The 14816-nt window shown below is 43.7% G+C and overlaps 1 protein-coding gene across 1 annotated transcript in view; it reads right to left on the bottom strand.

The window, feature by feature from the left end:
* RCOR1 (REST corepressor 1) overlaps window positions 1–14816 on the bottom strand; it is an 80974-nt gene that overhangs the window by 18014 nt on the left and 48144 nt on the right. Inside the window, exons 5-6 of the mRNA XM_021541375.3 lie at window positions 4507–4559; window positions 390–551 (exon numbers count right to left, since the gene is read on the bottom strand). Of these exons, the coding sequence (XP_021397050.1) occupies window positions 390–551; window positions 4507–4559 (215 nt within the window). The remainder of the gene's footprint in view (window positions 1–389; window positions 552–4506; window positions 4560–14816) is intronic.

Below are 14816 nucleotides of genomic sequence, written 5' to 3'. Positions count from 1 at the left end.
AAATTAATTCCTAAAAATCAGACTGTAAGAAAGGAAATCAACTTTGCACAGAGATGATCTTTACTGCATATGTGTGGGCATATGTGTACAGACCATGTGTCCAGCTGAGACAAACACTACCACAGCACACAGGGGACTGAAAACTATGCTTTCCAACCAAAAATAAAAATCACAGAGTCATAGTTTATCCTGAACCAGTAAAGCACTTCAGGAAAACACTTCCACAGAGACTCTGGGAATAATATTGTTTCTTTCTATTCATGGTAGCATTTTCCCTCTAACATCCCTTTTGGCCTGTTCTCTCTCAAGAGCATTAGACATGCATTCAGCACAAACAGCACTGAAGGCAACAGTCTGTTCTGCTTTTCCACTCCTGCGATACCACTTACCATCTGCTGGATCCTGTGAAAGGTTTTCCCATGGAAACTGAAGGCCTGTTCAAACAAGACCTTGTCTTCCACTGTCCACTCATCTGGGAATGGAGTAAAGTTTGGCAGATCTGCCAAAGACTTCTCGATGTTGTGTTTGTGCCAAAACAGCATCCCAAGAGCCTAGAAACAACACAGACACCAAGGTGACAATTGTAATCAAAAGAAGCATTACTGGAAAATGGAGAGTTAAAACATTTTTCTCAGGTGACACATTAGACATAATTTTAATTCTCAGCTACATCAGATGCTTTTCAGAGTGCAAGAAACCTGGAATCTGACCCCCAGCTGGGCTGTGAAGACCAGCCCAAAAGTTCATCAAAACCACACAGGTCATCATATAATAAAAAAATAGCAACAGAAAGATGGTGAAAAAAACTTAAGAAATTACTTCAGCTTTACTGATCATGGTATGCACAGAAAAGTTGAGCAAAGGCTTGCAAAGTATACCTAAAAAAGATTGGACAAAAGGCAGCTTCTTTCCAGTGCTGGACTCCATTTCCTGGCAATTAGAAGGATGGTTCCATTGACGGGGGGTTTTTGTAATTGTTTACAGAGCTCTTTCTGAGGGGGAACGGGATAAGGGAAGAGAATGAAACAAGAACTGGAAGAAGGAAAGACTGAGAACACACATCACCTTGACCTGCTGCTAAAAAGTCCCTGGCCCAAAGGAGGAATAAGTCTCACACATTCTGAGGGCTGCTGTTTTGTTCCCTTGAGAGAGACCTCATTTTGCTGTTGCAGTCTCTGGTTCTCAGTTCCAAAGACAAAGTGCCTTTGCTGCACTTCACCACCTGCAAACCATTCCTCTTCTGCTGTCTCCAAGAAACTGATGCACAGCCCCCCTCTCCCAGGATTCCACAGCCCCTGTGTGTTATGACACAGCACTACCTCTGGCATGCCAGGAACCACTGCAAGTCATTTTAGGAAGGTCTGACTCTGCAGAGCTAAAAAACAGCCTTTCACAACTGCTGTGAAGTGAAAACAATCCCCAACATGCTGAGTAAAACGTAAGAGTAACCCATTCATCATATGCAAACTCAGCTCAGTTTCACAGCCATAGTTACCCTCATCTAATAGTTTCACCCTGGCTGCCCAGTGTTACAAAATCCCTCCAAAACTAGGGTTTCCCCATTATGCTTTGCTATACAAAAAAGTAGTTCCTTTATGGGATCTCATGCCCCTGAGATTCTGCAGAGAGCATGCATATAAATGTTAGTGTTATCCAAGATCTTGCCCAGATTCTACTGGTTCTCAGTGCTGCCTGGACACCGTCTCCTCCCTTTTTCCATCATGCAGAACAAGTAGCAATCTCAGTTGTAGCACAGTCACTCGAGATGTCACAGAAGCCACAAAGCCATTTTGGCAAGGATGGGTCAAGGATGAGTCAATGAAACTATTTTGCAGTCATGAAGGATTGAGTTCTCTCTGCCCTGACAAGTTTCAAATATGAGATCTACCTGACATCCCTATGAGGAAGCAAGGGATAAACGAGTGAGACATCTTGGGAGGGCAGGGTAGCATTAAATAGCACTGAGGTGTTAGCGAGGACCAAGGGAAGAGCTGCTTATATAAAGCAAGAGGTAAACAAAAAGAATTTCCTTATGGGCTTGTTTAAGAGGAGATCAGTATTCATCTTTCATCTGTGCTGCCCTGGAAGAACTCTGCACTCATACACAGGTGAGCACAGGCCTTCCCAGGCTCCTCTGTCCTACGGTGTCTGACAAAGGCTGGCAGGAAAGCTCAGGTCACAGTCAGACTTACTCTGGTGCTTCTAAAAGTCTGTGATTACTACAGCGCAGCACAACCACCCACAGCTGTAGTGCCTGCCCTGCCAGAGCTCACTGGCCTGTGGGGAGCCTGCCCTGGAGCTAGCCTGGCTGCAGGGACTCCCACCAGCACAGTCCTGAGCCTCCAGCCACGATCCAAGAGCAGCAGAGCCAACAACAGGGCACCAAGCCACGGGCAAGGGGAGTGAAAGGACAGGGATGGGAGCTGGGCTGGCACAGATCGGGCAGAGGAGCACCCTGCCAGCAGCTCCCACCCCCTTCAGCAGACTGGCACATCTCAGCCTTTAAAAGGATGTTTTGGGCAGTGGGCAGAGGTGGAAAAAAGGCAATCTCTGTATGATGACTGTTAGCCAAGGCACCCGGACAGAGGAGCGAAGTGACCGGCTGTCAGGGGAGAGGGCTGCCTTGGCCAGCGAAGCCCAGAGACAGTGGCCAATTGCTAAAGTGAGCTTTTACTGCCTTCCAGGGAGTCTGTATCAGCTTGTCCAGTTACCCAGCCAACAGAAACTCTGATGATACCTGCTGAAGACAGAGTTTCCCTTGGTGACATAAATAATCATCCTGATTTGAAAGCCTTGACACTTGTCCCTGTAATACAAAATGAATGTGTGCCTTGCAGAGCAACACAAGCTAGATCTTCTCCAGTTATTTCCTGAAAATGTCTAGCACAGCTCTCTAAGAAATCCCAAAGGACATGGGAAACATGTTTAACCCCAGAGTATTATGAGAGAGTGCTACAGAAGGAAAGGGAAAATTTTTAGGAGAAGGGACACTTTTATAAGCTGCTCAGCCACTCTATACTCAGATGTGGCAAGTCATGCAACTTCTGTACACAGAGGGGGAGAGAAAAATGGAGAAAGACTCAAATTAATGAGTGGGAGGTCTATATTTTCAACATTAAAATTAACGCAAATCTCTGTTAGCTAAATTTAAGTTTTTCAAACCAAAAGAATTCAGTGGGTTTTTTTAAAAAATCACAAGCTTCATTTTCATCAGTCTACTTTCCAGTATCAGTCTTTGCTTTCCAAACAACACTTCTCCACTAAAATAATGAAACCCATTTCTACTATTCCAAGATCATCTCCCTTGGAAAATGTTATCCACAACAACCAATACTAGCGTATACCAATATCAGCTGAAAAGAGTTACCATCTTTATTTTCATTTTAAGTTCACAGCCTTTTGATGCCTTCACATTCGTTTTATTGTTGTTTTCTGCTCTTAGAAATTACAATTATCAAGGCTGATCATTCCTGATTTTGCCGGAAATTTTGCTGGCTATCTCAACTTCAGTGTTCTTGCTCAGCAAGAAGTCTTTTTGAGCATGAGTATCAACCACTGAAAGTCTGACTCAAGGATGACAGCAGAATCATTTACGTAGAAGCTCTTTCCCATCCCAACCATTTGTTTCTATGCTCACAGCCTCTGTCTGAACAATTTCATAAACTTTCATGTTTTTGTACTTGTAGAGACAGTATGTGATTTGCCAATACACTAAGTCATGTGATTCCCTGCCTTCCCTTTCCGAGCAAGTATGAGTGCATGAGGAAACTCCACAGAATTCAGAAAAGTTTCCCAGGCACAGATCTACTCATCTCCCCAGCAAGTTTTGAAATCATTGTCAGTTAACACAGGAAAGATTAGTACACAATCCTAGACCACAGGGAATAATGGAGAGGTTTGCTCCTCAGAAAAGGATTTCTATCCCCAGATTACAGGTACTGGCTAAGGGTCAGTGGCCACTGGCAAAGTTATCCCCTGTTTACTGCATTGACAGCCAATGTGCTCATCTGTGAAATGCAAAATGATTTGCAGCACAGTTTTAAGGTAAATAACTGTGAGTATCAGTTTGCCTCAGAAAAGCATGTGATGGTTCAATAGCTCATTAATAACTGGCAAGACATCCATGAAGCAGAGACTGAGCAGTCAGCTGGAAACTGCAGTGCAATCAGGCAGCTGTCCAAAGATAAGCCAATCTTTTTAACATTGTCTAGGGGTTCTAAAAGTGCTCAAGAAGCAGCCACCAGAGGAAGCATAATACTCATGGCCAGACTTCATTAGAAATGATAATGGTTTTGTTTTTCTTCTTGTGACTCTTGATGTAAAATTAGGAGTAAACTCTGTATCCACAGAGTACAGGCTACTATTAGGAACAGTCGGTTTTGGGACAAGGAGTAGAGGAGAAAACATTGAAGTTACAGAAAGAAAGAAGTAGCTTTAGTCACTTGAAGTCATGTTTGAATACTTGCTGAAAAATATTCTAAAATAAAATATTCAAAGGTTTGTTACCTGCTCCATATTGTATCCATGCTTCTCCTTAGCAATGGCAATATATTCATCCACTGAAAAACAAAGAGAAGGTGTTAAGTGCATTTCCCATCATGATCTCATCTCCCCTTCCCTTTCCCAGTCTAAAATCCAGATCTGCAGCTCTGACTCCAGCCCTCCACAGAGAACTCTCATGAACAGCTACTTTTCCAACAATTCAGGAACAGAAGGAAAGGTAAGAAAAACAAGCCATCAGACAAACTAGCTATTTTCCTTAACAAGCCCAAATGGACCATGATATCCAATCCAGTTCTAGTACTTGTGAAACACAGCCTATAGTATTTCAGAACTTGTTCATCAAAACTGTAGACATGACTGTGTCAGCTGCTCTTTGGGCTATGTGTTCATTTTGTGGTGGGTTTTTTTACTGGTTGGAGGTGATTTTTTAATAGCCCCAAAGTAGTTGTTTTCTTAAGGAAAAACATCCCCAGACACAATCCATACCTTCCAATACTATCAGAATCCTAGTGTTGCACAACCACTGCAGGTACCTTGGTAAATTTTTCAATTTTTAGGTCTCAGCAGTTTTTATCTTGTACCAAACCCCACTCCCTTGTGTCATTATGACCCATGAGTTTTAATCTTTACAATGTGAACTGAGAAGTTATATTTTGTATAGATGGGACTACACCCAAATGTCTTTCACTCAGAGTGACTGAGCCACATTATGTCCAACAGCACCCATTTGAGATGAATGGATCAAAGTTAGCAGTGGTGGTGTTGTGAAGTCTGTGTCCTTCTGTCTGATCATTATCAACCATACTGTAATGATAGTAACACCCTTGAAAACAAAAAAATTGTCTAAAAGGTGAGGCTCCTGCTTCAGCTAGAGGAGTGAAGATGCCAGAAGCACTGGTTGCCTATACAATTCCCAACATGTTAGCAGTACCCTCACTTAAAACTGATACACACACAGCCAAAGTTTTCATCCTTATACAAAATTTAGACTTCACAGTGACTCACGTAGCAATGAACTCAAAAATCATTCCCCATGCTTTTTCTACAGATACCCAGGAGGAATGAAAGCAAGTTACAGTGCTGAGCACGAGACTCATGGAGAGCATGGACAGCAAGGAAATGGTTCTGTGCATTCTGCAGCTAAGGAAGCCACGTTTCCCACAGTCTGGACTCATTATAAACTTCAGCTCTCAAATGTGCTCCTTGCCTATTTTCTACCTTTATAAACACTCTTATGGAGTAGCATAGTATCCTTTAAAGCTTTTCCATCAAGCTGGGACAGTCCTCAATTATTCCTTCAGCTTATTAAACTAAGCTATAAGCTCAAAAGGTACTGGGAAAACAGAAAGGATAAATCAGAAAACACACAGCAGGAGAGCACCAGCCTCTTATTTTCAACTTGTCATTAATCATAAGAATTTAGATCTAGGTACTTAAAGTAGACATCCCATCTTTAGACTAGCCAATATGACATGTGACAGAAATCACAGACCTTCACCTGAAAAGGAAAAGTACAAAAACTTTGTGTTAATTTTCACAAAAAGGTGTTGAGAAAGAGGGACTTGTTAAGTGCCCTGCAAAAGTACATGAGAATATCAATACAGCCATGCATTCTGGCAGGAGAAGAGCATGCTATAAACACAGTACCAGTTCCACATTAGCAAGGACATTCCATGAGGTTCTTGTCCTTCCAAGCTCCCACCTGCACACCATGGCAATTACTAACAGGCTGACAAACCTGTTCATTGCTCCACATTCTAGATCCATTCAGTAGAAGTTTTATTAGCCTGCTGGAAAAAGGTCTAGCCACAACCATTCATTCGCACTGCTACAACACAAACAGATCTGTCTTTCTAAGTCAACAAATTACTTCTAAGAACCATGTTGAACTGGGATGAAAACCATCCCTTCCTGCAAACAACATTTTGTTGCACAAGGGAAACATAATAAAATAGCTGCAAAGCCAGTGGAGGTGCTTGGGACAATGACCAACTTCCCAGGCTGAATTTGCTGCATTGCCTAATAGACCATCTTGAGGGTTACCAGTGCCTAGTATGAGCCCTGAAAAATCAGCTTCACCAGGGAAAAAAACACCCAAAAAACAAACAAAACCACCAAAAAACCAAAAACAAAAAAAAAAAACCCAAACAACTTGCAAAACCACATCACAAGCAGAGAACATGACCCAGAAGAGACATACAGGGTAAACAGGGGCAGAGAAGGGAACTGCCCATATACACACCATCTCTTCCCTCCACATGCCCACTGTGGCAGGGAACATCAGCAGGATGGGAGCAGAACAGCAACTGCAGGTGCTTCCAGAGTTACAAAACCACATCAAGAACAAAGGCTGCCAGGAAACCCTACATGCAGCATTTCCCTGTAGTTCAGCTAAATGCTCTCTGCTTCCTTAAAAAACAGGTATTGCACATGCAGTGTTATATATTTTGTCTAAAGAGGACATGAAGGAAGGAGGAGGGAAAGGAACTGAATTCTCTCAAGTCCAAGGCTGGATTAAGCTCCTGAATGCTAAGTACTACTGCATTAACTACCTTGCTTTCACTGTGGAAAGATCTACAGCTCCTCATTTTACTTCAGCATCTTATCCTTTAATATATACAGAGAAGAGATGAGGTCATTTTCCTTTCTAGCTTATTATTTTTCTTATGCTTGATGTTAAGTAATGAAAATACACTTGCTCCTCAAAAAATCATTACAGCATTTTCTCTCCTAACTAAGCAAGAGTATTAGCTAGGTCCTCACATATCAGTAGGATTTCTCTTCAAGCAAGGCAATACACTACTGAGCCAAACAGTAGATTATTAGTGACTAGACATCATGAAAGTAAGCTTTCAGGGAAAGATGCTTTTACTGTCACGGTAGGTTCTGTGATGCCTCAGATCTCATTGTTACAGTGAAGGAAGAGAAAAAAAGAGTAAGTAAAAGGCAATAAGGCAGTAAACTGACCATGAGCACACAGCAGTAGTACTCCTAAACACTAAAAGAGCATTTGTGGGTGAGGGACAGACAAGGAGTACACCACTCTGCTCTCCTCTTGGCTTGTTTTCCTGCCTGCTTACTGCCAATCTAGCTCCTCCTGCTTGTCATTTCTTGGCTAATTGTGAGCTCACTCACTCTGATGCTTGCACCCAAGATGAATGACAGTCCCTTGAGCAATCCTTCCGATTGCTCTTCCTTTACCTTCCCCCTCCATATGAACTAAGCAAGGAAGAGCATGGCACCAGCTTAGTCACAGGATCCCTTTCGTCTCCCATACCAGCAGAGCCTGGAATTGCCACAAGCTCAATGCTTTACATGCCATACCAGATAAAGAAGTGTCCTCTTCCATCTCTGCCTCCCCTCCACACCTCTAGCAAGCACAGGGCAGCAGGCACGTGAAATTCTGCTCACTGTGTCTCAGTGGCATTCAGTCCCACTCAGTGTGCAACCCAGCAATCTGTTTAGACATCACAGTTCAGAGCCAGAGGAGCCTGGGGCAGAGCCCTGCTTACACCAGAAGACACAGCTTGCCAGCACAGCTCCAAGCTGCTTTTCAGAAGAGAACAAGCAAGAGCAGCAGAGCAATCCCAGCCCATTTCACACAGCATAAAATACACCACAAAGCACTTCTCCTACCAGCATAACTTTTCCCCAAACAGGGTTTACCTGTTTGGTATCCTCACCTCCCATCAAACTCATTTCCCTATGCCAGAAAAATATTTCAACACAGACCAGGCCAAATATACAGTGACACTTGAATAGAGACAGTTGTGTGACACAGGAGATGTATTGCTCCTGTGAAGGCTCTTGTTGCTACTAGAAACCAGATGGGGGGGAGGGACAGAGAAGAGAACCATAAAATATATTTCTTCACCTACTTGGCTACATTTCTTCTCTTATGTGCATTTTAGCTGTGCTGGGGTGAGCAGGATCACTCTGCCCACCCCACACCCAAAATGGAGGGAGCATTGGCCCAAAGAGCCCCTTCCTACAGCCAGTCATGCTCAGGAACACAGGAGTAGCACAAAAGGCAGGGATGCAAAGGGAACAGAGCCTCACATACACATTGTCACCAGCAAAGAGGGGCACAGAGTGCTCAGATGCTAAAAGACATCTCCTGAATAAGAGATGACTGAAGGACCCTGGTGTAGCACTAAGGCAGCCAAAGAAGTAAGGGAAATGGAAAGGGAGCGACAACGGAAGCACATAAAGATGCTTCCACCCCCTGCCCTCTACAGAGGGGAGTTTCACCAAAACTGTGCCCTTAACCCCCTGAATTTTGTGTTCTTGTTCCCAGCCAGCTTTCTCATAAAGACTTGCCTTTTCCTAACCCACCTCCATGCAAAAATTCCTCACCAGAGGCAAAAGAAAGGGGACCCTCTCAGCTGACAGAGGGAAGGAGGAACAAGAGCAAACAACTGCATTGCTGATTTTCAGTCCCACATCCTTGAGCAGTGAATTGAAACGTAAAACATGAGCATTTATTTCAGGAGGGCGAGAGAACTGTGAAAAGATAAATGCCTGAAAAGAATTACTCCCCTCATCACATTACTTTGATCACATTTTGATTAATTTGATCACATTACTACCTGAGTGGGTTCTCCTGGAGAATTTCCCCCCCCTACCCAAATTGCTTGTCAATGACCCCACAAGGATCACGTTGTGTTCAGCAGACTCAGTGACCCCAAGCCAGGTTTGCAGCATAAGTGAGTGTGCTAAAGCCTATAGAAAGCAACAGGAATGCAGAGGTAGAGCTGTTGCTGCAACCTCAGCTCACCCCTATTACTAGGGTACTGCAGGAGATCTGAACACTTTGCATATTACGTGATGCAATACCCTGACAGAACAGGGTGAAATAAGGACAAAAGCAGCATCCTTTGCAGCCTCAGTAATGTGCTTCACAGGGTTTGATCAATACTGGAACCTGCAAGGAATTCTGGATGTTGCTATACATCTTTCCCTCCTCTCCATCTCCCCTGAGAACAGGAAAAAAAAAAAAAAAGAAAAAAAAAATAGTCAAGACCCAAAATAAATCAATACTATATAACAAAAATAAGGACGTGTAGACACGTGAAACTTTTCCAAATTCCAAAACACAATTATGATGGTACGCAAACAACCGAGCAGAGTTTTTGCCTCGCCTATAAAAACGAGCAGCTGCATTGCTGTCCCGCTGCTCGGGCCGCACCGGTGGAGCGCTCCTGCCACCTCGTGGTCCCAGCTCGGGAGAGAAAGCTGCCAAAAGCACACGGGTCTGCTCAATTGTCTCCCTAAACTTAGATGCAACTGGAAGCAGGGGAAGCAGGCAAAAGATCCTGAACAAAATCACTTAAATGAAGCTAAATCCCACTGATCTTAGTGGTTGTTCTAACCTTAATTAGTCTGTGTTTCTATTCAAAAGGTTCTTATGCCTTGGAAAAGCTACTTTCTTGGTAAGATGTGATGTAACAGGCAGGAGAAGAGAGGAAGACAGAGCACAGAAGTGTTTTGTGTCCTGTGCTGACCCAGCTGGGCAGGCACACAGCCTCCTTTAACACTGTTTCTAGAACAGAGAGTGCTAGTTACACACACACACAAAGGCTACTTAAAAACCTCTTTACACAGCTGAAGGCACAAGAGGATTTGGGCTTCAACTCCACTGCATCTGCAGCAGGTGAGGATAAAGTCTGGATGCAATTCCAAGGCAAACTCACTCCATACCTGGAGAAGCTTACCTGATAGAACCAAAGGAAAATATGTTGCAGCAGGGCATAGAAACTTGAGTCATGGGACTCCACAGTACCTATCAACCTCCCACCCACTTAACCCCCTGTTGCTCAGATCTTACTTGTAAATCTTCTCTTGTCCACACACCAAGGACCACAGGGTGCCACTGCATTAGAAGTCTCCTATGGCAGCAGGACCAAACTAACCACCCCTGTTCTCCATCCACCTCTTTCCACTTGGGAGCATATGTACCCGCCTGGAATCGCAGGGAACCAGACTGGCAAACTGTGCCACCCAAAAGCTCTTTCCCAGCACATCAGGTTCCTCACCCAAGCATGCAGTTAAAGGCGTACAAGCACTGAGTGGTGGCTGACAGTATGGAGATGCTCTGACCTCCCAGGAAGGTCAGTCCTGGACCGTCCTGTCACCAGCCCTACCCACACAGGCTGTCCCTTTGTCCTGTACCAGCTCTGCAGCCACTCAAGGCACTGACCACCACCAAAGCTGAAAGCTATTCACAGAAGTTTTATACAGTTGTGTAGCATATAAAAATCCCTTCTGGGGAGGTTGCTCAAGCCTGAGAAGAGATAAGCCCTCCCAGTTTCAGCAAGGAATGACACTGGCTCAAGCCAAAAGTGCGACTCACTCCCTGCCCCAGCACAGCGCAGCGGCAGGGATGAACAAGCAGGTAAGAACAGGTCTATGTAAACTTGCACTGGTGAGGGAAAAGTTGTTCATAGAACCACACCTGGAGCACAGAAACTGCAGCCTGAGAGAGCACAAATCAAGGAATAAAATGGAGTGCCTCACTGGTGGGAGATTAATCCCTTTAAAAACCCTAATACCTATTGAGAGTTTTCTTTGTCACACAAAGGCAATCAGTCCCCAAGCAGTGCACACTAATAAACTAAAAAGAAACACTATTTCCTACCTCTTTTTTTATTATTTAATACTTCTCTTTGTATGGTCTGCACCTAAGGACAAGTTCAAAGCTGAAACCTCTGTGATGGTTAAAGATAACACTCATCTGCCCTTAGAGTTTGCTACACCAGCTAGAAAGCTGTACTACAGACACTGGGCACTGACCAATTGGCATAATTTTTGTGGCTTGCCAAAACTATATTAAACTCTTTGCCACGAAAGGCCTTTTGTTAGTACCCATGTAACTTTTAAAGCCTTTGCCAACGGGTGCTCCTTCCTGAAGTTGCACCCTCTGCTGACACCATCATAGCATGAAAAGTCTCAACAGACTGCATGTACACAGGGCAGTGTGTTAATGAGGACTGCCAGAAGGAAAGCCAGATGGGTGATGCCCTCTGCTGCTGCTGTATTCCTTCAGAAATGCCACAGTAAGAACATCCACAGAGGATCCTCTGGGAAGAAAGACTGCTCCTTATACATCCATCACATTCGACCTACAGACAGAAATTTGCTCTGCCATAGCAAATTAGTTAGCTTTAGCATAGTTTGCCATAGCAAACTGAACAGCACTATACTGGAAGGATGGCACAGGTTTAAATACCTATGGAGCCCTGGGTACCATGAACCAAGGTGCTGCCAGATGTGCTAGAGAAAAGGATGAGAGAGATCTGACAGGGCATTAACACAGAGGAAATATTGTCTTTGTGACCTAGCACAGAACAGGAAGAGCCAAATGAGATAACCATGGGACCTAAACTGTGACCATACGAAATCTGAGCATGGCTATCATTTAGCACTGTAAGCCTGATCCTAAATCAGACTCAGACACTGGACTGTGTTAAATGTAATTAACAGCAATTGATATTGGGTTTAAAACCCATGTGAGAACAGAAACCCAGCACACATTAGCTTCTGGCAGGGAGAAAACATTCATTCCCATGTATGACCCTTCCAAGACAGAAAGAAGTTACAGATAGGATAAATGCATACAGAAAACACCTGAACAACAAAGTGAGTTTATGGCAGAATAGCTCTTTGCATTATTCAGTAGAGTGCTCTCAATTCAGTCCGAGAAGCCCTAAAGCCAGATTTATTCTGCTGTTAAACTTTGCTTGAGTTCACTCTACTGGGAGGTTACAGCCTAGGATTATACACTTCAAATACAGGCAGCAACACACCCAAGAAACCCAAGTAGCAACTTGACCATTATCAATACAGTTATGACAAGAGGTATATTATTAAAAAAAAATTAATAATCATATTGTTCAGTGCAGGGGATTCTAACTTGGGTTAGAAAAAAATCCTTTACACAGACTTTCATGTAGAAACTATCATGCTGAATCCTTGAGAATGCCTGATCCAGTGAATGTTTTCCAAAAGTCAGTTTACTAGCAATCCAATTGAAGGCTTCAGTACCCTGCCTAGAAACATTCTCAGCTCTTCATCCACATCATGCTTTATACACTGAAATTCTTGGTCTGCAAAACAGTCAGCAGGAATACTATAAAGCTTCATTGAGTAACCTGCTGCCAACCAGCTTCAGAAGCCACCAAGAAATATCCAGGCTGAAAACACTCTAAAGAGGGTAAAACCTTCCACAAGGTCCATTTTCCAATCTCAAAGATATTTTGAAAGCTCCTAAAACCCAAAACTATTATATTCTCTGCTGTTGTAGGAATGCAGACTAATGAAAACTCTGTATCAGAGCCAGGCTTCCTAAACAGCATGTGTAACTCCACTTCCTCATAACACAGGGTCTTTGTGCAGCATGAGGGAACATGTACAAGGGGTATGCAGGAGCAGAATAGCCATCAGGTTAAATTACAGCTCATTATTATTGTTACTGATAATAAGGCCTGTGACAAGAAAGGAGAAGCCACGCTGACTCCCTTTATATCGGACACAAAAGCAAAAGAAATGATCAATTTGTTCCATGGCTACCTCCTTGAGGGATGCCACTTGGGCAGAAAGGAAGCATCAAGCAAGCCAGCAGTCAAGAGGAAGGAGACAAGTCTGAGTCACACAGATGCTGCCCTCAGCAGAATGTGGATCACCCCACTACAGACGGGTCAGTCTTTGGGAGACACTAACACTCAGTGCATCCACTCCTGCACCTATCCTCTTCCTATAGGCTTAGAAGCAGAAGAGGTGCAAAACTGTGTCTGACCTCTCTAAGAAGTCCATGCAGAAATCCAGTAAGGTTCCACAACCAGATCTTGAATGACATCATCCTTACAGTAGCCTCTAAACCAAAGCAGTAGTGATGACAGATATTCAGGTATTAAAATACTTCCAAATTAAGTCAATTTAGAAAAAAATCAAGTTACAGATTCATACAGCACATGCTGAAATTTGGATTACATACAGGCTCTCAGCCCTCAAGGCTGACCCTAAGACACTCTGTGGAAAAGCCTATGATAAATCAATGTTACTAAACAGATGCTGGAATATCAGTGGTGGGTTACCATAGTTTTAGTCAGGAGTTAGAAACCCAGTCCTTACTGAGAAGTTATTATGCATATATATTACCACTAATTCTTGCAGTGTTAGAAAATTCACTATAACCCTACCACAGTTTGAACCTACACAAGAAGCACATGAACAGGGAAGTAACTTAAGGTAGAGTGCAAAAGTAAGAGTACAGGAAAATTAAATAGCAGGAGTGGTTCCTAATTAGAGCAAATGATGCCACAGCAAACACATAATGATGAGGGAATCTCTGGCACACGTCCTGGAGAAAGCCAAGCTGCTCTGCCTCCTGCACTAGCAGGTCTGTAAAGGTCACACTTAGCAACATGAACTCATCATAGCAAGCTGTTAGGGCTATGACCTCCTCAAGCATTCCTCCATTAAGACATCTCCCACAAGAGCTCCTCCCTGCCTGGGCACAGCTTCTATCACATACCTATAAAAACATATTTGCTGACTAACTTTGCTCTAAGGAAAACTATTTTTTAAAAAATCATAGAAAGCTACCCTCAGCTCTGTGACCCTTCCTGTGTTTTGCTCACAGCTACCATAAGAGACCAGAAAAAGCAACCCAGTCCTCTGAAATGCCCCAAGCCTGGCATTCCCAGCAAGACCGGAGCACACTCAGCCCGTGCCAGGGCTGGGCCAAGCAGCGCGAAGCAGCTGCAGCCTCCTCGTTCTCGTCACACTGGTCCTACAACTCGCAGAGCGCCGATCAGGCTGGCTAAGGCAGCTCCCAAACGAATTTCAGATCAAGGCTCACTGCCAGGTAACTCTTAACACAGCTATCATCACTCCATTACATCCACGCCATCCTGCCTCTAAACTTCTCTTGGGGAAAAAGCTTCTTCCGAGTGCCAGCACCGGTTCAATCCCACAGTAGTGGCTGCTGGCATTTTCAAAGTGGGTCAGCTTGACACGTTCAGAGAAGGCCTGGATCACAATGCAGTGAAAAGGAGGAACTAACAGGTGGCAGGAGAGAACAAGGCACATGAAGAAACTGGTGACTATCTCCCCCCTCCCAGCACAGCAGCAAAAACTCCTCCAGGAAAACACAGCTACCTTAGGTAAGACATCCTTTTCCTGGATAGTCTCCAACACATTATCTTCTTCAGGCTTTTTTGTTTTGTTTGTGGGCTTTGGGGGAAAAAAAAAAATCAAATGGCAAAACAAACCACAACACAATTCAGTGTTTGTTACATTTGTTACAATCCATC

The sequence above is a fragment of the Lonchura striata genome, chromosome 5, assembly GCF_050655825.1.
Source record: "Lonchura striata isolate lonStrDom1 chromosome 5, ASM5065582v1, whole genome shotgun sequence".
NCBI lineage: Eukaryota > Metazoa > Chordata > Aves > Passeriformes > Estrildidae > Lonchura > Lonchura striata.
This window is presented reverse-complemented; position numbering and strand designations above follow the sequence as displayed.